The sequence below is a fragment of the Sciurus vulgaris genome (assembly GCF_902686455.1).
Source record: "Sciurus vulgaris genome assembly, chromosome: 1".
Classification (NCBI taxonomy): Eukaryota; Metazoa; Chordata; class Mammalia; order Rodentia; family Sciuridae; genus Sciurus; species Sciurus vulgaris.
The window spans coordinates 34,967,460-34,991,240 of record NC_136461.1 but is presented as its reverse complement, the minus strand read 5'-3'; the positions used below and the strand labels follow the sequence as shown (position 1 = coordinate 34,991,240).

The 23,781-nt window shown below is 42.9% G+C and overlaps 1 protein-coding gene across 3 annotated transcripts; it reads right to left on the bottom strand.

Annotated features, from left to right (window-relative positions):
• Positions 1–4,582: 4,582 nt before the first annotated feature.
• Positions 4,583–19,290, bottom strand: AKR1A1 (aldo-keto reductase family 1 member A1). Of its 3 annotated transcripts, none has more exons than XM_079116469.1 (9): positions 18,953–19,279; positions 10,056–10,145; positions 7,823–7,942; positions 7,505–7,656; positions 6,394–6,589; positions 5,868–6,067; positions 5,527–5,599; positions 5,312–5,398; positions 4,583–4,742 (listed from the first exon to the last, which is right to left on the bottom strand). In XM_079116469.1, exons 2-9 carry the CDS (start codon positions 10,137–10,139, stop codon positions 4,677–4,679), a joined length of 978 nt encoding a protein of 325 aa, XP_078972595.1. In that variant the 5' UTR covers positions 10,140–10,145; positions 18,953–19,279; the 3' UTR covers positions 4,583–4,676. The 3 variants fall into 3 exon arrangements, with proteins under 3 accessions (XP_078972595.1, XP_078972596.1, XP_078972597.1); XM_079116470.1 differs by lacking the exon at positions 18,953–19,279 and adding an exon at positions 12,023–12,045; XM_079116471.1 differs by lacking the exon at positions 7,823–7,942 and having other exon boundaries at positions 18,953–19,290.
• Between the last annotated feature and the right edge of the window lie 4,491 nt (positions 19,291–23,781).

Genomic DNA, 23,781 nt, shown 5'->3' with positions numbered 1-23,781 from the left:
TTAAATGGAGTTAAAGACCTCTCACAATTCTGCTAAAATGGCTGGATCACTTTATAAGTAAAATTAATACATTTTCAGGAAATATTTCCAGATACAGGAAAAAAGAAAAAATTTCACAGTTAAAGGAGCTTCTTTTAGGTTTTTTGTTGTTGTTGTTTGTTTTGTTTTTCCAGTGCTGGGGATGAACACAGGGCCTTGTGCATTCTAGGCATATGCTCTACCATTAAGCTATATCCCCAGGCCTACTAATATGGTCTTGATTCCAAAATGAAAAAAATATGAAAAAATGAAATTACAGGGCCTTTTACTTATGAATAGTTACATATGTTCTAAACAAAAATCTTTGCTAACTGCACCAATTAGTGTAGACTAAATTTTGCAGCAATAACAACCCCAATTATTTTATCTTTTTGCACGGGGGATCGAACCTAGGGGTTCTTCACCAGTGACATCCTCAGTCTTTTTTCATATTTTATTTTGAGACAAGGTCTCTCTTAAGTTGCCAAGGCTGGCCTTAAATTTGCAATCCTCCTGCCTCATCCTCCTTAGTTACATAGTTACTGGGATTACAGGCATGCACCAGCTTAATTTCCACATTTCAATGACTTCATATAATGAAGTCTAGTTTTTATTCATACTGTAGCTTTATACCAAGTCAGCTGAAAGCTCAGTTCTGTGTTATCCTCATTCTTGGTGGAAGGGTGACCACACAGAATACAGAACACTGTCATTTTTCAGAGAGAAAGAGATAATATGTTGGAACTCATACTTACTCTTTTTTTTCTTTTTGCAGTGCTGGGGGTCAAACCCAGATATTCATACACGCTAGGCAAGTGCTCTACCACTGAACTACATCCCCACACCTTATACTTACTCTGACAGCTCTTAACCTGTAACTAACATAAGTCACCTTTTCTCTTTTCATTGGCAATAAAAAGTCATACGGCTACATCTAACTCCATGTGGGTAGGAAAATGCAACCTTACTATAATGGAAGACCAAGAACAAACAAACAAAAGTCAAAATAAAAAAAAATTTTTAAAAACCCCAAAATACTTGGTATGAGGCTGGGAGTACAGCTCAGTGGTAGAACTCTTGCTGGGCACGTCTAAGGCATTGGTTAGATCCCCAGCACTACCTCCGCAAAAGAAGGCATGTGTCAGAACAACTTCATAGATCATATTTTCCTGGGCAAATACTATGACCTCTTTCAAGTATGTTATCAATCTTAAGTAGCCTTCTTAAAAGTTTACCAACCTTTACTTACAAAGTTCACATTCCTTCCCCTACAGAAAGTCACAATGTCTCACTTTTCCTAGCCAGTATAAGGTAGGCCCCTCCTCCCTTGAAGGTCACACAGGGTTACTGAAAAGGGTCTTTTTTTTTTTTTTTTGTAGTCCTGGGATTTAACTCAGGTCCTCATACAAGGCAAGCACTCTACCAGCTTATATCCCCAGCCCTGGGCTGGGGTTGTGGCTCAGTGGTAGAGCTCTTGCCTAGCATGCATGAGGCACTGGGTTCAATTCTCAGCACCACATATAAATAAATGAATAAAATAAAGGTCTATCAACATCTAAAAAAATATTTTAAAAAAAGATTGTAATTGTGTATGAGGAATTTTGATGTAAAAAATTTGGGATATATGGGCTAAGCTTGTAGCTCAGTGGTAGAGCACTTGCCTAGCACCAATGTGAGGCATTGGGTTCAACCCCCAGCACCACATAAAAATAAAGGCATTGTGTCCATCTACAACTAAAAAAAAGTCTTAAAAAAAAAATTGGGATATAGTGGTACTAGCCTCTGGCTGGTAACTATTCTTTCATTTCTTCCTGAAATGTAGTTTTATTGAACTCAAGGCCTCCTGCATGCTAGGCAAGTACTCTACCACTGAGTCATGCCCACAGTCCACAAAATGTAATTTTATAAAGGTTTTCTTTTCTTTCTTCTTTTAGTACTGGGGATTGAATCCAGAGGAGCTTTACCACTGAGCTACATCCCCAGTCCTTTTTATTTTTTATTATGAGACTTGGTCTTAAGTTATTTAGGGTCTTGCTAAATTGCTGAGGTTGGTTTCAAACTTGCAATCCTGCTGCCTGTCTCCTGAGTCGCTGGGATTAAAGGTGTACACCACCATGCCCAGTTTAAAGGTTTCATTTTCAAATTCTGAGGTGAGTGCAGTGGCTTGCACCTGTAGTCCCAGCTACTCAGGAGGGTGAGAAAGAAAAGTGACTTAAGAGTGCAGGCCTGACCAACACAGCAAGACCCTGTCTCAAAATTCTGTCTGTGGGCTTTCGTTCAAAACAATAATCACAAGAAGAATCACTTCGGGGGCTGGGAATGTGATTCAGTGATAGATTGCTTGCCTAGCCATATGTATGGCCCTAGGTTCAACCCCCAGCACTGAAGAAAAAAAAAAAAAAGGGCCGGGGAGATAGCTCAGTCGGTAGAGTGCTTGCCTTGTAAGCACAAGGCCCTGGGTTAGATCCCCAGCACCCCCCAAAAAAAAAAAAAGTCATTTTTTGCAGAAATACTTGAGGACTTCATAGTTTTTCCAAAGACCATTTTTTTCTTCTTCCTCTTTTTTTTTTTTTGTGCACAAGCCAAGCAAACACCCTATTGCTGACCCAAATCCCAGACTATTTTAATTTTTTAGTTGTAGATGAACACAATACCTTTTATTTATATGGTGCTGAGACTCAAACCCAGTGCCTCATGGACACAAGGCAAGCAAGCACTCTACCACTGAGCTACAGCCCCAACCCAAGACTATTTTATTTTGAAACAGGGTCTCCCTAAGTTACTCAGGCTGGCCTACAAACTTGTGATCCTCCTGCCTTCTTTTTTTTTTTTTTTTTTTGCAGTGCTGGGGATTGAACCCAGGGCCTTGTGCTTGTAAGACCAGCACTCTACCAACTGAGCTATATTTCCAGCTCCTCCTGCCTTCTCCTGTAGCTGAGATTACAGGTGTGTGCCATGACACCCAGCTAGTGTTCTCATCTTTCATTCTCCTTTTTGGTTAACTGTAAAATCCTCACTCTTTTCTTTGTTTAAATGTATACAATTTTGGTCAATTAAACTGTAAGTTTAGGAAATACTGGTTTAAACAGACTTTTTGTTTAACGGATTGGTTTCACGGATTTGCAATTTCACTTTGCAGAAGTGCAGAGTACTGTCCAGTGATTAAAGATGTCAACAATGTTAAGCATGATTTCTTGCCACCCTTCACTCCTATGCCCTGCTATGCTTGTCACACAAATCTTTCTTATGTTTTTCCAATAGTTTCTTCCAAGTTTCAAAGCTTTTCTCCTAAGCTGTCCAAATTTGCATGGAATGCTATTACCACTCTCACCTCTCTTAACTAATCTCTATTCATCCTTTAGATACCAGCTGATTAAATAACTAGCGTCTCACCCAATACTTCTTCCAACTGTAATTAAAGTAATTATGGAATTACTTAAAGTCTGTCTCCTCAAGTAACTCTAGGGACCTCTATGTCTTACTTACAGCTATATCCCCAGGGTCTAGCATTGTGCCCAATAAATTAAGAGCAATGGTTTGACAGATAAAATGAGTACTGTATAGCTAGGGTTTACAACCAGCTTAGTCATTTGCCAGTCCTTCCTAAAACCTGCTTATTGGTGGCCTCTAATAGATAGGGTCTTAGGGGCTGGGGTTGTAGTTCAGTGTAAAGCACTTGCCTAGCATGTATGAGGCACTGGGTTCAATTTTTAGCACCACATATAAATAGATAAAATAAAGGTGTATGAGGCACTGGGTTCAATTTTTAGCACCACATATAAATAGATAAAATAAAGGTCCATCGACAACTAAAAAAGTAAGAAAATTTTAAAAGATAAAGGGCCTTAGGTGCAGACTGACAATCTTTGGGCCTGATCCTGCCTCCTTCTGGTAGCATGAGCACAACAACTATAGTGTTTAAGAAAAAAAGTCCCTAAGTGCCTGTCTGCAGCTTTCATAATTTGCAACCTGGAATCCTCCAACTTCTTTTCTTTTTCTTTTTTTTTTGGTACTTGAAATCAAACCCATTGGTGCTCTATGACTGGGTCACATCCCCAGTCCTTTTTATCTTTTATTTTGAGTCAAGGCCTCATTCAGTTTCCAAGGCTGGCCTCAGACTTGCAATCCTCCTGCCTCAGCTTCCCAAATTACTGAGATTACAGGCATGTGCTACCACACCTAGCTTAAACTTCTGAGCATACAGTTAGGCTTTTCATATTCCTAAATTGAGGCACTGACTGTGGCAGAGAGGTGAGAATTCAAGGCCCAGGCCCAACATTTCCTTGGAACCACAGGACAATCACTGCCCACAACTCAATCCAGAGATGAGATTTTGGGCACTTGTGATAAAACATTTCTAGGGAAGCATGGAGTGCTATAAACTGCCACCAGATGGCACTACCTGTTATGGACTACAGCTGCCTGCAAATCCCTCCAGAACCAAGAAAATTAAGTGTGTGCTTCAAGGGTAGGTCACATTCAGCAGTCCTAGGGCTTGTCAATCTCGAGGGAAACAGCTTCCATCCCAAGCCTCACCAGACAAGTAAGTCAAGCAAGCAGTGTGCATGGTTCAATGGTTTTATTGACTCCCTTATTTTGGGGGTGGGAGGCAGAACCTCATAGCTGGAGAGCTGGAAGGGAAGCCAGGAACTGTGGTCTCAGTATGGGTCATTAAAGGGATACAAAGAGTGGCCTGCATCTCTTGGGACCCTCTTCCCATCCACCTGGAAAGAGAGACATACAGATGACTTCATTAACAGGAATTGACAATCCTAAGACCCAGGGCATTTCCCCCCAAACTTTCCTGAACAACCTCAACCTCAACAAGTATAGCCCTACACCAGATGGTAGTGCCTAGGACCCCAGCCACAGTATCAACAGCAGCTAGCACCAAACCCATAATATCTGACTTTGCCCCTAAAGATTTCCCATCTCAATTGAGATCAAGTGCCTAGGATCTACTTACTTCCCTATGTACAGCTGACTTCAATTCCACCAACCCCTTTAATAAAGTCCAGAATGCTTTCTAGGCTTCTCTCACATTATTTTACTGAAATGATATCATATGACTGACTTGGAGAAGTTAAATAACTTGATATGAGAAAGTCTGGGATTCATAGGCAATATAATATGCCTTACCCCTGAGCCACACACTAACTCTCTAACCTCAAGAAAAAGAAGAGATCATTTTATCCAGGACAGCAATCCCACTGAAAAATATGCTGACCCTCCTCCTAGAATTCAGCCCAAATCTCCCATTCCTCTGGGACTCTGGGAAATGATATATCCTTACCGTAATCATGGGCACAATATATCGCCAATTTCTGTTCAGGGTACCTAGCTGTGTCATCTCTTCTGGGCTAAAGGTGAAGTCAAACACCTAGAGGACAGGAAAGTCAGCCTTGTGAATGGAAGTGAGGTTCCACAACACTGCCTTCTTAGCCAGGCAGAGTTGGGGCCAGAATGTGTCCTCTTGAGTAAAAGAAAACAGAACCCATGACCAAGTACCTGGATATTCTGAAGGATACGAGAAGGAGTGATACTTTTGGGGATGCAGATCACTTTCCGCTGAACCTGCCACCTAAGGTCAGGGATAAAGGTAGATGAGAAAGAAGAGTCAATATTCAGAAGCACTGTTTTGTCCTCCATGGAATCTTCCCTAAGTTCCTGGAATACCTAAGCCCCACTGGAATAAGGAACATGTCTCAGAGGCCTCCCTCAAGATCACATGGCAAGATCCTTAGCACTCGGCTTTTCCAAGCACTCAGATAAGGAATTCCTCAACTCTTGCCTCCCAATCTGGGGTCCTCTCCCCTATCAGAGTCCCATTCCCTAAGAATACCCCGCACCTGAGTAAGATCTGAGCTGGAGATCGGTCATACTTCTTAGCCAGTGCCAGGACCACTGGTTCCTCAAGCAGAACAGGCTCATCAGGATGGCGCCAAGCACGATCAGAGGAACCCAAAGGACTATAAGCAGTCACCTCCAGGCCACGTGAAAGGCAGTGGGCAATCAGCTCGCTCTGAGCCAAGTATGGATGGCATTCCACCTGAGCCAAGGAATAATCCATCACCATGGGGTGGCCACACCCAGCTTGCCTGGCCCCTTTCAGATATGCATGTCTGGACCAGTTCCCCACTACTTAGAACACTGTTCTCACCGTTTTCGACCAGTGACCTCATTCTCAACTAGGGCTTCAATGCCTACCTTTACACAAAGGACTTTTGTACCAACACTTCTGACAATCTGCCAGCCATCTCCATTAAAAGAAGACCCATCACCATAGTACCGCAAAACAAAACAAGACCCATAACCTGCTCAATCATGCTCTGCACACACAATCTCCCGAATCACTATTCTGCTTGCGGTGCTCACCTGCAAGACAGCCGGGCGCACAGAGGCCACACTGAGTACATCATCAATCTGCCGACTGTTGAAGTTGGATAGACCCAGAGCTCGTACCAGCCCCTTTGCCACCAGAGCTTCCATAGCCTTCCAGGTCTCCTTATAGTGGATGGAGTCATAGCGGACAGTCCCATCAGCATTCTTGGGAAAAAGGTTGTCACCCCGTCTAAGTGAGAGACAAACCCCCAAGTGTGGGCACAAATGCCAAGCTTTTGCCCTGGCTGCCCATTGAGCCCATCTATATCCCATACCCCTAGCCCAGAGAGGGTAAAGTGCCAAGAATTAGGAATAGCCATGGGGCTGGGGAGATAGCTCAGCTGGTAGAGTGTTTGCCTCGTAAGCACAAGGCCCTGAGTTCGAAAAAAAATAAATAAATAAAAGGTAGAGCCAGACTTCCTCACCCTTCCAGATCATGACCCAGGTATTAAGTCTATATAGAAGGGCCACTCCCCTCTCTCATTTTCCTAGGCCCAAATTCTATTTTCTGTCCTCTAGGAAGTCTTCCTTAATTCCTTCCTCCTCAGAGGATTCTCTGACCTTCTAGCCCAGGGCACAATGCTGATGGGAGACTCTTCTCACCTCATTGCTGGGACTTACTCTGTAGAAGGGTCGGCACATTTTCTGAATGAATAATGGGGCAGGAGGAACCACTCATGTATTCCTAGAATATACACTGTGTGTTCTCCTTTTTGTAGCTAAAGTACTAGTTGTTCTAGTAGAAAAGTCTAGGATCCCACAATAATAATGCTCCTCACTTTGCCAGGCAGTGATGCACACCTGTAATCCTAGCAACTCGAGAGTCTAAGGTAGATGGATTCCAAGTTCAAGTTCAGCCTCAGCATCTTAATGAGGCCCTAAGCAACTCACAAGACCCTGTCTCAAAATAAAAAATAAAAAGGGTTTGGTGATATGGCTCAGTGGTTAAGCACTCCTGGTACAAAAATAAAAAGAAAAAAAAAAGGGGGTCCTCAGCTTACGGTTTAGTGTTTCCTTCCTGCTCTGCTACTGTGACTTACAACAGATTACTGACACTACCACAAACAATTCCCAACTTCCAGATGAAGAGTCTGGAAAGGCTCACTCAAAGGCATAAGGCCAATGCATCAGGTACAGGTCCAGATACTCCAGTTGAAGGTCAGCCAGTGTCTTCCGGAGGGCAGGCTCCACATCATCTGGGTGGTGCCTGGTGTTCCACAGCTTGGATGTCACAAACAGCTCCTCCCGGGGCACTGCCTGGTGAAGAGGCAGAGCCCATTGTGAGAAAAGTCCTAGGCAGTCTCACCCACCCTAACCTCTACGGAGAGAACTAGAAGAAAGCTGATGGTCTCAGTCTGGTCGCAGCCCCAGGGTCAGCCTCTGAGTTCTCTTACCCCACCCTCTCTGTAACCCTAGTCCTCACCTTGCCTGGTCCCACGTCCTCCTTCAGGGCCTCCCCAACCTCAGTCTCGTTGCCATAGACAGCAGCACAGTCGATGTGGCGGTAGCCTACACTAAGGGCATATTTAACGGCTGCTTTTACCTGCCAAGTAAAAGGAACAGAGGTTTCAGCTCTATTAGTCTGGCCATCAAGGGTCACTGACAGGGAACAGGAATATACCAGGGCCATTCAAGCAGGCAAGAATGAGAACCAGAAGCTTATTCATAGGCCCCACACTCTTTATCCTTCTTCAATCCTACCAGTTTCCAAGGTTCCTTTCTACCCAAGTCATCTCAGCAAGGATCAGCCAAAATTAACAAGTTCCTAGGATCCAACATGAAGAAGCTTTAGTAACCAGGTGTAGTGGCACATGGCTATGATCCCTGTGGCTTGGGAGGCTGAGGCAGGAGGATCACAAGTTCAAAACCAGCCTCAGCAACTTAGCAAGGCCCTAAGCAACTCAGCAAAACCCTGTCTCTAAATAAAATATTTTTAAAAGGCTGGGGATGTGGCACAGTGGTTAAGCACCCCTGGGTTCAATCCCCAGTACCAAAAAAACAAGGCTTTAGTAAGTATTTTTGAATTGGAAGATAGATGGATATATAGGCAAAAGACAGACACGTACATCATAGAGACAAGTTCCTAATAATGAAAAGCTGGTTAGAGAAATATGATATAAGAAAAAAATTTCTAGAGCAAGGCCACACAGGGAGAGGGACCATCAGGGAATCAAGTAGACCTCTAGAGTCACAGCCTGACTCTGGGATCTCAGCAGAGCAAATGAGATGAGGTGTGAGAGTATTAAGGAAGGCAGAAAGGTGAGACAGAAGCTGAGTCCAGAGCACCTTGATGGGAGAGAAGAAAGCAGGCATCAAGTAGGGAGATGAGTCAGTCAGTCTGCTAAATACCAAACTAAAAACGTGGTATCAGATACAGAAACAAGAGTAACAGGCCCTTGCCACAAAGCACCCAAAGCTCTTGCTGTGGGTACCTAGCATGGCATTCAAAATTTCTATCTGGGTACAGCTCTTATTACTCAGATGTATTTACCTTAAACCTGACTAGATCCCTGCTGCTCCATGCTCCTACCTGGCCCTGGCTCTAGATTCCACCCTTTCCCTTAACCCAGCTCCTTGTCCCTAGGCTATGTCAAGTCCTGGTCTGGAGCACAGGGACCCTGGCTTCAGGGTCCTAGGTAGCTATAGGACAGATAGCAAAGGAAAAAAGGGCAGAGGTCATTCAACCATGCCATAAATGCAAGCCTAAATACCAGTCAGAAGAGGCTGTTCTTCCAAATGAAATCTTCAAACCTGTCTTTTAACTCTGACTCAGATTTCTAAAAGACAAGGAAATGCCACCCCCTTGCCAGCATGGGACTGAATCTCAAAGTTATGTCAGCACTAAGAAAGCAGGTATCCATTTCCAATTTTCCCTTGACTGAGAGGGGTCTATACAAGGGGTCAATAAACTATCAACATTTTTTTAAGCAGTCCTGGAGCTAGCTAGCTATATCTTTTTTCTCTTTTGAGGTGGGATCTCATTGTGTTGCCCAGGTTGGCCTTAAACTCATGATCCTTCTGTCTCAGTGTCCCCAATAGCTGGTATTGCAGGTATGTACCATCATGCCTAGCTACAGCTTTTAACATTTTTAAATGGTTAGCAATTAAATGGTTATATAAGAATATACTCAACCTCATTTTGAATCCTGCTCAGCAAAATCTAAAATATTAACCATTTGGTTCATTAAGAAAAAGTTTACTGATCCTTGTTCTACACAGTTGACCTAGTAATTATTCTTTAAACCTCGACACCTGCTACGTGCTTAACTTTAGACTGTATGCTAGGGCAGGCCCCAGCCTTCAAGGAGCAGAAGAGGAGAGGAGACATTATAACAGCATAAGGTATTAGGAGACATATTAGGACTCATAGCAGCACAGGGCTGGAAACAGGCCACATGCCTGCCATAGCACTCAGTGCAGATGCAGTTAGACAAAAGTATCCTTCCTATGCCCTTGGTCCTGCTGGGCCCATCAGTTCCTCCTCTGAGTCAGCTGTGAAAACCAAGGGCTCACTCTGTCCCTTTCTCCCTCATCTCTTCTGAATGCCCTCTAGGTTCATCCTCACCAGAAATACAGAGGTGGGACTACTAGGAAAATGAAGGAACCCCCTTCCAAATCTCCCCAGCAGAGGCTCTCTCCTTTTTCCCATCTCTCACCTGGCCAGGATCACTCTTCCAGGTGCCTAGACCAATCAAGGGCATCTTCTGCCCAGTGTGCAGAAGGACAAAGGGAGCTGCCATCACCCCCTGAAACAAAGATAGGAAGAGAATGATGAAGGAGTTAGCACTATTGTTGGGGCCTCAGCCATCCACTAGTCAAGAACCCTGCAAAACATTGGTCAGGAGGGTGAAGGAGGGAGACAGATGTGGGGAATAAATGTGTGCCTGTGAATGTGCCTGTGAGCAGAGGCAGTGGAGACACTGTACAAAACTAACCACGGTCAGTATCTCCTGCTTGAACACTAAAGGGATCACCACCTGGTTGTCCTTCCCTCAACCAGGTGAAAAGATCTACATTAAAGAGCTCCAATATCTGGGGTTAGGGGTGTAGTTCAGTGGCAGAGCACTTACCTAGCACGCACAAGACCTTGGGTTCAATCCCCAACACCACAAAAAAATAAAAAAAGGTATGATGGCTCTCCAGAAGCACCAGCCTTGACTAAATAAGGCCTCAAGTCAGTGTAAAACAAACAAAAGCAGCCAGGTGTGGTAGCGCACACCTGTAATCCGAGGGGCTTAGGAGGCTGAGGCAGGAAGATTCCCGAGTTCAAAGCCAGCCTCAGTAACTTAGCAAGGCCCTAAGCAACTCAGCAAGACCCTGTTTCGAAATAAAATATAAAAAAGGGCTGGGGATGTGGCTCAGTGATTAAGCACCCCTGGGTTCAATTCCTGGTACCCACCCCCCAAAAACAAAGACAGGTAAAAGCCATTAAGAGACAAAAACAAATAGGTAACAGAATAAACCCAGAAAAGAGTCACTTGTCTGAGAATGAAATAAATGTTCCCAGGAGATGGTTAGGACTACAGAGACACCTTAAATCCCTCTCCCAGAGGTCAGACCAATCAATCTGGAAGGCCTGAGTGGGATCCTACAAGGGAAATATACCACTTACCATTTTTTGGATGAGAAAATAGACTGAGAGAGGAAGTTACTTGCCCAAAATTAACAGCTAAGAAGTAGCAGAATCAAGGATCCAAGGAGAAGCTAATGGAAAGGGGAGGTAAACAAAGACTTATAAAAATATATGCCTAATAGACTTGTGTATGGTGTGCTATAGAAAAGGAAGTGCATTTTGTACAGCAGGGACCCAAGCATACTGACATTGACTTTTGAGAATGTAATGAGGTCTGGGTTGTGGCTCAATGGTATAGAGCTTGCCTACCACGTGTGAGGCACTGGGTTCGATTCTCAGTACCACATAAATAAATAAATAAATACCTAGTTTTAAAAAAAAGAACATATGGGACTGTAGGGCCCAGTGGTGCATGCCTGTAATCCCAGCATCTTGGGAGACTAAAGCAGGAGGATCACAAATTTTTAAAGTCAGCCTCAGCAACTTAGCAAGGTGATAAGCAACTCAGACGCTTCTCTGGCATGTATGAGGGGTACGGGGTTCAATTCTCAACACTGAATCGAAATAAATAAAATAAAGGTCCATCGACAACTAAAAATAAGAAAAAAGAAAAGAAAGAAATTCTGAGTCAAGGGGGAACAGTCTTTCCAAAAAGAAACTGGACACATGACTTCAATGCAGCAGAAAAGAAGTGAACTGGGCTTGTGTTGTGGCTCAGTGATACTGTGCTTGTCTAGCACATGTGAGGCCCTGCGTGCAATCTGCAGCACCACAAAAAAATAAAATAAAGGTATTGTGTCCACCTACAACTAAAAATATATACATTAAAAAAAAAAAAGAAAAAAAGAAGTGAACTGTAAATCTAAGAAAACTTCCAACTGGCAGGGCACAATAATGTACACCTATAATCCAAACTACCTAGGAGGCTGAAGCAGGATGATCACGAGTTGGAGGTCAGCCTGGGCAATGTAGCAAAACCCAGTGACAGCACTTGCCTAGCATTCACAAGACCATGGTTCAAAACACAGCATTAAAAAAAAAAAAACTAACCTCACAAAGCAGGTAGTTGGAGCCTTCTCATTTGGAAAGCTATGAAAATTAGCCAAATGAATACTCAGTCAGCAAATGTTAAAAGTTCCAGATCTTGAGACACATTTAAATAGGTTTCCTGCCCACCTTTCTGTTTATAGTTTGGTGGGAGTGACAGATAATATCAGTTCGACATCTTAAGAGCTTTGACCAAAATCTGCACAAGGGCCACAGAAGGACTACAGGAAAGGGTGGCTTCTTGAACATGATACCTAAATCAGTTCTTTAAAAAAGCAGGGCAGTCGGGCACAATAGTACACGCCTGTAATTCCAGCAACTTGGGAGGCTGAGGCAAGAGGATTGCAAATTTGAGGCCAGTCTGAGCAATTTAATAAGACCCTGTCTCAAAAAATAAAAAGTGCATCCCTGGGTTCAATCTCTGTACCACCACAAAAAAAAAAAAAAAAAAAGAGAGAGAATGAACAGCCAAGTGTGATAACTCACACCTATAATCTCAGCAACTCTAGAGGCTGAGGTAGGAGGATCACAAGTTTGAGGTCAATCTCAGCAACTTAGTGGGGTCCCACTTAGCAATTTAGCAAGACCCAAGACCCTGTCTCAAAATAAAGGACTGGGGATGCAAGCAAAAAAAAAAAAACAGGAGTTATTCAAGTGAAAGACAAAGGAAAGTGAATGTTCACCCAAGGAATCAATGAAGTAGAAATAACCTTTCCTTTTATTTTATCAATATCATAAATGCTACTCTCCTGGGATTGATTTCATTGCCAACAATATCTTTATAAACATGACCTTTGTTTCCAAATTGTGAAACACATAAGGTAGGACAGGTGATAACACAAGTTGTGAGTAAAAACTGTCTTTCCTAATATTTTTTAAATTTCTTATACTTTATTTATTTATTTTTATGTGGTGCTGAAGGGATCAAGCCCAGTGCCTCACACATGCTAGGCAAGCACTCTACCACTGACTGACCTGCAGCCCCAGCCCTCCTAATATTTTTTTTTTTTTTTTTGTACCAGGGATTGAACACAGGGCGCTTAACTACTGAGTCACATCTGCAGCCCTTTTAATTTTTTGAGACAGGGTCTTGCTAAGTTGCTTTGAACTTGTGATTCTCTTGACTTAGTCGCCCGAGCCACTGGGATTATAGACATGTGCCACCACCCCCAGCCTTTCCTAATACTTCTGACCGAGGAAGAATTTTATAGACTGATATAACCTGGGTATGGAAATCATTTCTTTCTGGGCAGCAAACCACAGACTGCTGAGGGAAATAGTATTTGTAACCAAAACTTTTCAGGGACACAAACTTCACAGCAATCAAGCAAACAGCATGGACTCCATGGGAGGAAATTGTCACCAGACTACCACCAGAGTCTAAGTCTGGATTCCTGGACTTGATGTTCAAACAATAACCTGGTGGCCCCTCCCAGATTTGCCAGTACACAAGAGGGCTCTGAAATTACATCTGGGGTAGGAGCTTGAACAAAAGCCTGGCCAATCTGGAAAAGAAAAAAGAAACCTGAATCTTCTCCCTTTATTTTGCAGATGAAACTGAAAACCTAAGGGACTGGGGTATGAATGGCAAGGATCAAAGAAGTAGAAAAGCCCAACCATGATCAGCTGGAGAGATAACTCAGTTGGTAGAGTGCTTGCCTTGTAAGTACAAGGCCCTGGGTTCGATCCCCACCCCCCCCCCAAAAAAAAAAAAGAGCTCCCAAAGGAGGAAGGGAGTGGCTGCAGCCAAAGATCTTTTCCCTAAGATAGAAAGTCATTCTAAGCCAGCCTGTGACTTCCAGATCTTCTTCCTAAGGCAACTGCTTTCTAATCTGGGCCTAAAATAACAGATTCCAGGCTCTGAGCTTGTCAGGAAGTAACCAGCTAGACCTTTGGCAGCACTCAGGCATCCTTATATTATCTTGAGGTGTAAGAGAGAGAATCTGGGTGTGCAGGAAGAGAAGGAAGAAGGAAGTTTCAGGACTTGAGTTTTATTAATACCAGCTCAGTTCCCTAGTTCCTTCTCTATGAGATTTAGTCTTCCCTTCTCAGAGGAGGGCTCTACAGTTGCTGCCTAGATGCAGGGAACTTGGGTACACAGGACTGAGGGAGCAATACTTTTTTTTTTTCTGGCTATGTGGGCCTTTTCTCCACCTTCTACAAGAGTTGGTGTCGCTCAGGGGTTTGTCCGCAGTCCATTTCTCACTCCCTAGTCAAGTTTATGTCTTCAGTTACCATTAAGTCCTGACTCTTCCCAACCTAGTTCTGTACATTTAGCTCCCCTGGCCTTTACACCAACATATCCTATTCATGTCAATATGTCCAAAATTATGCTCAACGAATCCAGTAGCAGAGCACCAAAGTAGCAGTTTAGGTTCTAAGGCTGCACGGACCTGAGTTTGAATGTCAGCTCCACTGTCAAAAAGAAACTATATCTAAATCACTTTGCACAGAGCTTGACCCATTCTCTTCTTTCTATACATTCTATTTCATCAGGGACCCAGGACCTGGATAATAAGCATTAAAGGAAACTAAATGCATTCTCAGTATTATCACAGGGACTTTAAAAACCATCTAAGACTAGGTACAGTGGTGCATGCCTGTAATTCTAACGACTGGAAAGGTTGAATCAAGAGGATCACAAGGGCTGGGGTTGTGGCTCAGTGATAGAGCACTTCCCTAGAATGTGAAGAACTGGGTTAGATCCTCAGCACTGCATATAAATAAATAAATAAAAATAAAAATAAAGGTCCATCCACAACTTAAATAAATAATTAAATAAATAAATAATTTGATAAATAAATAATTAAATAAATAAGTAATGATTAAATAAATAAGAGGATCAACAAGTTCAAGGCCAGCCACAGCAACTTAGTGAGGCCCTAGGCAACTTAATGAAATACTGTCTCAAAATAAAAAATAAAAAGGGCTGGGGTATAACTCAGTGTTAAAATGCCTCTGGGTTCAATCCCTAGAAGCCTCCTCCAAAAAAAAAAAAAAAAAAAAAAAAAAGGCATTTCATTTAAGGCTGAGTACGGAGGTTATCCCAGTGACTCAGGAGGGGCACAAGTATCTCAAGTTTGAGGCCAGCATGGGCATCTTAGGGAGACCTTGTCTCAAAATAAAAAATAACAAAAGGACTAGGAATGTAGCTCAGTGGTAGAGCACTTGCCTTTAATGTGAAAAGCCTGGGGTTGATCACTGCCATCAAAAAAAGAAAAAGAAAGGGGATGTTGGGGATATAGCCCAATGGTAGAGGATTTGCCTAGTAAACGTGAGGCCCTGGGTTTGATTCTTAGCACCACCACCAAAAAAACAAAACAAAACAATAAAAAAAAAAAAAAAAAAAAAAAAAAAAGGGTAAAAGGGTATATAGATTTCTCTGTATTTTTGTAAGTATTTTTTTATTTGTTGATGGACCCTTATTTTGTTCATTTATTTATATGCAATGCTGAGAACAGAACCCAGTGCCTCACACATGCAAGGCAAGTGCTCTACTACTGAGCCACAACCTCAGCCCCCTCCGTATTATTTTTTAATCCTCAGTACTTTTTATTGAGACAGGGTTTTGCTAAGTTGCTGAGGATCTTGTTAAATTTCTGAGTCTAACCTTGAACTTTTGATCCTCTTATCTCAGCTTCCCAAGCCTCTAGGATTACAGGCCTGCACCACCAAGTCTGGCTTTCTATATTATTTCTTACAACTGCTTATAAATCTACAATTATCTTAAAGTCTGCTTTAAAAAAAAAAAATCTGGGCTAGGAGTATAGCTGAATGTTAGAGTACTTGCCTAGTAAGTGAGAGGCCTTGGGTTCATTCTCCAAAACTGCAAGCAAAAAAAGTCATGTAAAGAAAGTATTTACAGTTCTTTTGAGGCATTTCTGAGTATCAGGTTATTGCTTTGATAGGTAGTTGAGGAGAGAAGCACATCTTCTTTACTTCTAAAGAAGCCAGCTTGGAAAACTACCTTATATATTTAAGGTGAGGGGCTGGGGAGATAGCTCAGCTGGTAGAGTGCCTGCCTCGCAAGGACAAGGCCCTGAGTTCAATACCTAGTACCGCAAAAAAAATTTAAGGTGAGCCCAGATTTGTTCTGTTTGGTTGGGTTAAAAGAATCCTGTTAATACTTGTAAATATAAAGAGATAATAAGTGCTTTAAAAGATAATGTAAAACCTAAGACTGCAGTAATATTTTTTTTCTTTTCTTTCTCTCTCTTTTTTTTTTTTGCAGTGCTGAGATCAAACTAAGGGCTTGAAGCATGTAGGCAATGTCCTTCCACTGAGCTACAACTCCAGTCCCAAAGATTTATTATTTTTTTAAGATGGGAGTCTACATTACCCAGGACAGTCTTCAACTCATGAACTCAAACTGATCCTCCCACCTCAGCCTTCCAAGTGGCTGGGTACTATTCTCATGTACTTGTTCATGTATGTAAAAAGAAGTTTTTAAAAATATATACTTTTGACTGAGAATGTAGCTCAGTGGTAGAGCTCTTACCTAGCATGTACAAGGCCCTAAGTTCAATCCCCAGCATCCCACCCAAATTAAATAAATATGTATGTGTTTGTTTGTGTATATTTCCTGAATCTTTCTGTAGTCCATCCACATCTATCTCCACTCCACTGACCTAGCCCTGATCACTAAAATCCCTTGAATGCCTCTAATCCTAGTGGCTCAGGAGGCTGAGGCAGAAGGATCTTGAGTTCAAAGCCAGCCTCAGCAACATCCAGGCACTAAGCAATTCATTGAGTCCCTGTCTCTAAATAAAATACAAAATAGGGCTGGGGATGTGACTCAGTGGCTGAGTTCCCCTGAGTTCAATCCTCAGTACCAAAAAAAAAAAAAAAAGAAAAAAGAAAAAGAAAAAGTAATAAAGAAGGTGAGGGAGCTAGTAATCCAGGCATTTCTCTGCTTCCAGTGTGAGTCCCTTAACCACAATCCATTCACTGAATCCAACCATGTGACTCCCAGGCTCAAACTCTTCAGCAGTTCTCCCCTACCCCCAGAGATAAAGTTCAAACTTCTTCAAAACCTGGGTCCCAACAACAGAATGAATCAAAAACTCTTAACCTAGGTAAATGTATGATTACACAAATGGTATGCCTCTACTTCATGTACAAACAGAGAAACAAGATGCATCCCATTCGTTTACAATAAAAATGAATTTAAAAAAAAAAAAAAAAACCTGGGTCCCACCAGGCCCTAATCCCAGCAACTCCAGAGGCTGAGGTAGGAGGATCTCAAGTCTGAGGCCAGCCTCAACAACTAAGCAAGATCCTAAGCAACTTAGTGACTCAAAATATAAGGGTTGGGAATATGGCTCAGTAATAAAGCACTTCTGGGTTCAATCTTCAGTACCCCCCAAAAAAGGAAAGAAACCTGGCTCCCAACTTCCTAATTTCCCCACCTCTTCAGTTCAGCCTATGTAGAACTAGCACCATTTACTTGACTCCAGGCCTCTGCACATTTTCCTTTCCTAAACCTCACCCTGGCTAACTACTGCTCATCCTTTAGTACTTTAATTTCTGGTTCCTCCCAGAAATTTACTATCACTTTAGCGTATCACTGCATTTTGTGTGTGTGCACATAGGAGCATCTTTTAGATTACATAAAGGTTTCCCCCACAATCCTGAGTCATCTGTTTGCCCTTACTACACAAACAGAGGCTAATGGGAGACAACTGGAGTTTGGTTGGGGTTTGGGGCATTAAAGGAAGTCACTATCTCCCTCACCTTCTTTATTACTTTTTCTTTTTCTTTTTCTTTTTTTTTTTTTTTGGTACTGGGGATTGAACTCAGGGAAACTCAGCCACTGAGTCACATCCCCAGCCCTATTTTGTATTTTATTTAGAGACAGGGTCTCACTGAATTACTTAGTGCCTCAATGTTGCTGAGGCTGGCTTTGAACTCAAAATCCTTCTGCCTCAGCCTCCTGAGCCACTGGGATTACAGGTGTTCAAATCATTGCACCCAGTCTTCTTTATTCTTGAGAAACCTATAAAGATCATCTCTGGAGAATGTCAAAGCATTTTAGTTATTTATTTTTTATTCTTGATGCTGGGGATGGAAACCAGGGCCTCACACATGCACCTTGCAGCTATCTTGGAGAAATAACAGGCTTGATAAGAATTATCAAGACTTTTCTGGAGAGGTCCTGCAACCTTGAGTATGGATAGTCTGAACATAAGAGTTAATTAATAGTTGGCCCATCCTATGATGGGTCAGATCCGATTCTAATTTTAACAGGGCTCCAGAAACACAGAACATGTTCTGGCTATCCCAGACACAAGGCAAGTGCCTAAGCAAGGGAGTCCCCCACCCCACTCCAGTTCTCCTTCCCACCACTTCAGAGGAGCACTCCTCCATCTCCATTGGAATGCAAGAGCACCTGAAAAAACTGTGAAGCTGAGTAAACAAAAAGATGGCGGGACTGAGGTTGTGGCTCAGTGGTACAGTGCTTGCCTACCATGTGTGAAGCACTGGGTTCGATTCTCAGCACCACATATAAATAAATAAAATAAAAGTCCATTGACAACTAAAACAATATATTTTTTTTATTGTAAACAAATGGGATACATGTTGTTTCTCTGTACATGGCGCAAAGGCATACCATTTGTGTTAAAACAATATTTTTTAAAAAATTAAAAAAGGAGATGGCAACTAAAATTTACAGAGCACAAAATATGTGTTGGGCGCTTTCAAAGTTTTTTCTCAATTCTCTCTACAGCACTGATATTCCTACTCATTTTGCCACTGAGGAAACAGAAGTTCAGAGGAACGGGGATTATTCCAGATCGCACAGAATAAGAGGAGCTCAAATCCGAAACTAAACCTGATGGCTCCCCGCTCAATCCCGGGAGCGGGCCCACTGTCCTGAAGGATCGAGCCTACCTCCTCTGGAAGTAGGATGGGCCAACAGCAGGAGAAACTCACCTTGGCGCGAGCACACAGCGAGAACACAGCGACAGCCCAGCGTGGCCTGGGCTCGGTTCTGCACCTCGCTAGGGACCCAAAAGGCCTCAGCTTAAGTCTGGCTGTGAAAAGGAAGCTCCACCCGGAGGGAGGGGCAGAGGCCGGGCACTGAGGATCACGCGCAGGGTGGACCCGCCCTCCACTTCCCCGGGAAGGAGCTGAGGGGGGAGGGAAGCCAGAGCTGGGAGGCTGCACGTGTCCTCTCCTGGCTGCTGGAAGTCGGACTGGCGGGAACTGGGACTCTCACTCCACCGCGGGAGTTTGGAGAGCAGCAAGCGCAGTGTCGCCTGCGCGCCGGCCACGCGGGTGGGCCTGGGGGTCGGTCACGCCTCTGCCTGGCCCACAGTGCACCGCGGGCTCCTTCTCTAGGCGGCGAGGTCTTGTTCCTCCGAGGGAAGGAAGATCCTTGGTGCCAAGTGGCGGCTTCTTCTGACCCACCCTCGGTTCGCTCCCCAGGACTGGGTTGGCTGTATTCCCAGAGTTCACCAAATTTGACCCTGTTATTAGTTCTGGCAAATTGAGGCCCAGAGCAACTACACCACAAAGGTTGACCAGAACAGCAAAGACCTTGGACCTCCAGACTGCATACTCCAGAAAGTTCCTGATCTAAGTGTAGACCTTGGCACTTTACCTGCCAGGCACTGTACCAAAGACTTGATAAGTATGATTCTATGATCCTATCGAATTCTCACAACTTTGGAACGGGATTTTTTTTTTTTTTTTTTTTTTTTTTTTTTTTTTATGCTGTATGTTGCCCAGGTTGGCTTCACACTTCTGGGCTCAGTGATCCTCCTGCCCCAGCCACCCGAGTAACTGGAACTACAGGCATATGCCACAGCGCCTAGCTTATTTTTTTTGTATACGCCTTTTTATATTGTAGTATAGCATATATATAGAAAAATTGCATAAATATGAGATGTATACATGTCTGATTTGCACTGTAATCAATCCAGATGAAGGTACAGATGTCACCAACATAATAGTAGCCTCTCAGGGAAGGTGTTCACGATTCATTTTACAGATAAGACAGACTAAGCAAGGTTAAAACTCTAATTTGCCCAGAGTCACACAGCTATTAAATTACAGATTAGAGACTACCCCGTTAGACGGAGAGGTGACTTGTATTTAGGTTTTATTCTGTGGCAGGAGTTGGCAAGATGAAGGGTTGTCCAAGTGAAGCTTTTTGTCTTTCCCCTCCCCCACCTCTACTTCCCTGGTGCCTCTTCATTTTCCCCCCACCAGTTATTCCCCACCAATACCAAATGTTCATTTCACCACAACTATCCTAACACACAGCTTCCAATTGGTAGTATCAGAATTCAGGATCCCCCAAATACATCTTATCCCAGAAAACTTCCCATCAAGAGACACATATTATGTATACCATTTTCTGCAAGATATGATAGAGCCGGTTTTTTCCCCCTGATAGTCTGACTTTTTTTTTTGTAACCTCCCACCCACTCTAGTCTGACTTCTTAAAAGCCTGAGGTGCAATATTTAGTGACCTTGCCAGCTGATGAGTTGCTGAGTCATTGCTGTAAGCTAGACTCCTCCTTCCTCAACTCTGGGAGGAACTCAACTTCTGTTCTTGGTTCTAGGTATAGGAATTGTTACAGGCAAAGTTCAACCCTAACCTTCCAACAGTTTTTTGTTGTTGTTTTTGTTTTTTTTAATATCTTTATTTATTCTTTTTTTTTTTTTAATGTGGTGCTGAGGATCGAACCCAGTGCCTCACACATGCAAGGCAAGCCCTCTACAACTCAGCCCCAGCCCCAGCCCCATGGGTTTTTTGTTGTTTTTTGTTTTTTGATCAACTTGAAGGTGTATTGTTTTCTAAAACTAATCTGCTTGAAAACACACCACTCCTTTCACAATCATCCTCCCATTTCACAAGATTCGCCCCTTAGCCAGTGTGTGTTGCTCCAATGTGAAAATCTTGGGGTTGGGGATTTAGCTCGGTTGGTAGAGTGCTTGCCTCACAAGCACAAGGCCCTGGATTCAATCCCCAGCACCGCAAGAGGTTAAAAAAAAAAAAAAAAAAAATCCCAAGATGGAGCACTTGCCTAGCATGTAAGAGGCACTGGGTTCAATTCTCAGCACCACATAAAAATAAATGAATAAAATAAAGGTCTATCAACCTCTAAAGGAAAATTAAAAAAAAAAAAAAATCTCACGGCTACTAGAAAAAAACTCTTGAAGTCATGAGGTGGTACACACCTGTGATCTCAACTACTAAAGAGTCTGAATCAGGAGGATTTCAAGTTCCAGGTCAGCCCTGGCAGTTTAGCAAGACTCTAAGCAGTTTGGCAAGACCCTATCTCAAAATAAAAATTAAAAGGCTGGGGAGGTAGCTCAGTGGTAGAACACCCTGTATTCAATTATGGGATTACAGACCTGTACCACCATGCCCAGCTTCCTTTTTATTTTGAAACAGGGTTTTGCTAAATTGTGATGTGCAGAGATTATAGGCATCTTTAATAATTATGTAGTGCATAATCTTTAATATTATGTAGTGCTGAGGATGGAACCCAGTGCCCACATATTCTAGGCACATTATAGGCATCTTGCCTATAATCTCAGCTACTCAGGAGGCTGAGGCAGGAGGATTTCAAGCTGGAGGCCAGTCTGGGTAACTTAATGAGACCCTCTCAAAACAAATTTTGTTTTGTTTGTTGGTTGGTTGGTTGGTACCAGGGATTGAACCCAGGGGCACTTAACCACTGAGCCACATCTCCTGCCCTTTTTAATTTTTTAACTAGAGACAGGGTCTCCCTAAATTGCTTAGGACCTTACTAAATTGCTGAGTTTGGCTTTGAACTTGCAATCCTTCCTCCTGCCTCAGTCTCCCAGGCTGCTGGGATTACAGGCATAAACAAGAATAAATTTTTAAAAAAGGACTGGGGATGTACCTCTGGAGGCAGAACACTCCTGGGTTCATTCCCAGTACTCCTCACCCTCACCTACAGGAGGCTTTGGGTTCGATTCCCACCAAGTGAAGGGGCCTGGGTCATAGAGGAAAATGAAATTCCCATATGAAAGGTGTCTTCCTTGTAACAGAAAACAACATTCTTACCATCAAGGAGAGGAAATGGGAGCCAAGGTAAATCTATACAAACTTGGTTAAATTAAGCCTTATCTTCCTAATCACTTCTCTACCCAATTCACTACCTTAGCCCAAGCCCCGACCTTATCACATTTCATAATTTATTATTCTTTGCCCAAATCAGTATACATGTGATTGGCTCATTTTTTAAAAAATCTTTTTTTAGTTGTATGTGGACACAATATCTCCACTTATTTAATATTATGTAGTGCTGAGGATGGAACCCAGTGCCTCACACATTCTAGGCAAGCACTCTACCACTGAGCCACAACCCCAGCCCTATGGTTTTTTTTTTTTTTTTTTTTTTTTCAGTGCTGGGGATTGAACGCGGGGCCTCCTGCTTTTGCTTACAAGGCAAGCACTCTACTGACTGAGCTATCTCTCCAGCCCCTATGGTTGACTCTTAACTGCTTCTTTGGGTCTTCATTTCCTTATGAGGGGTCCCATGCCACTTAAAATTTAGGTAAATTTGTACTGTTACTATATTTATATTTACTATATTAATTATCAGGCCCAGCTGGGACCTTAAGAAGATGAAGGGGTTGTTTAATCTCCCTACTGGCATAAAATCTGCTATTTGCTGTCGCCATTATTCTCCTTCCCCTTCCCCACTTTACAACCTAGATTGTTAGCCCTCTAACCTCCTTGCCAACCACTGGTCCATTGTTATTAGCCCACGAAATTCCACTACTTAAGAATAGCTCCCCTGCTATTTTCTCTCTCTCTCCCTTGCTCCTGCTCTTGCCCGCGTTCTCTCTCTCTCTCATATTCTCTCTCTCTCTCTCTCATTCTCTCTCTCTCACATAATCTCTCTAATCTCTCTCGCTCTCATATTCTCTCTCTCTCTCTCTCCCTCCCTCCCTCCCTCCCTCCCTCCCTCTCTCCCTCCCTCCCTCTCTCCCTCCCTCTCTCACCCTGCAGGTAGACACTCTGCCAGTCCACTTAATAAAATCTCTTGCGTGAGTTCCTGAGTCTGGAGTGGTTTCTGGTTGCTTTCACTCACCTAAAGTACCACTAAGCCAAAGAACCACAATATTCTAAACTAAATAGGCCTGGAAATACCAGACCTCATAAAAAAGAAAGCATCAAATTCTGAGAAAGGCTGAGGACTTGCAGTTAATTCTCAACATCAGCCTCACTTTCTCTAGGTAGTTGTATGCCCAGGACTGTGCTCCAAGAAAACACCAATATTAAAGGAGTGGAAAGAAGAGAAAGACCCAAAAAGGAGTCAGAAAAGAAAGTCAGAAAGGAGGAACACCAGGGGAATGTGTCAGAATCCAAGGGAAAAGAGTGGTTGTGGAAGGAGAGGTAGTGGTGATTTACTGTTTTTCTCTGCCCAATGTCCATTCATCCCTATTTAGGAGGACTTTTTAAGTTTCCCATTTGATCTAATTTAGGTGCCTACTGTCCTCTAGCCCATGAGTAGGAAAATAACCCAAGATATAGCAATTGAATGGTTTCTTCCTGGTGTTTGAATTGTGAATATAACCACTAAACCCAGCTAGATTTCATGAATTTCATCATCAGCACCCTGCCAAGACTGTGAATCCCTGCTATAGGATCCCTTGTAGCCACCTGATTCCCACCTATCTGTACCCTCCCTTCCCTTTTGTACTGCAAGTTTTTCTTTAGCCTTCCAAAAACTCACATTTTCTTTGGTAAGACAGAGTCAATTTTTTGTTGCTTG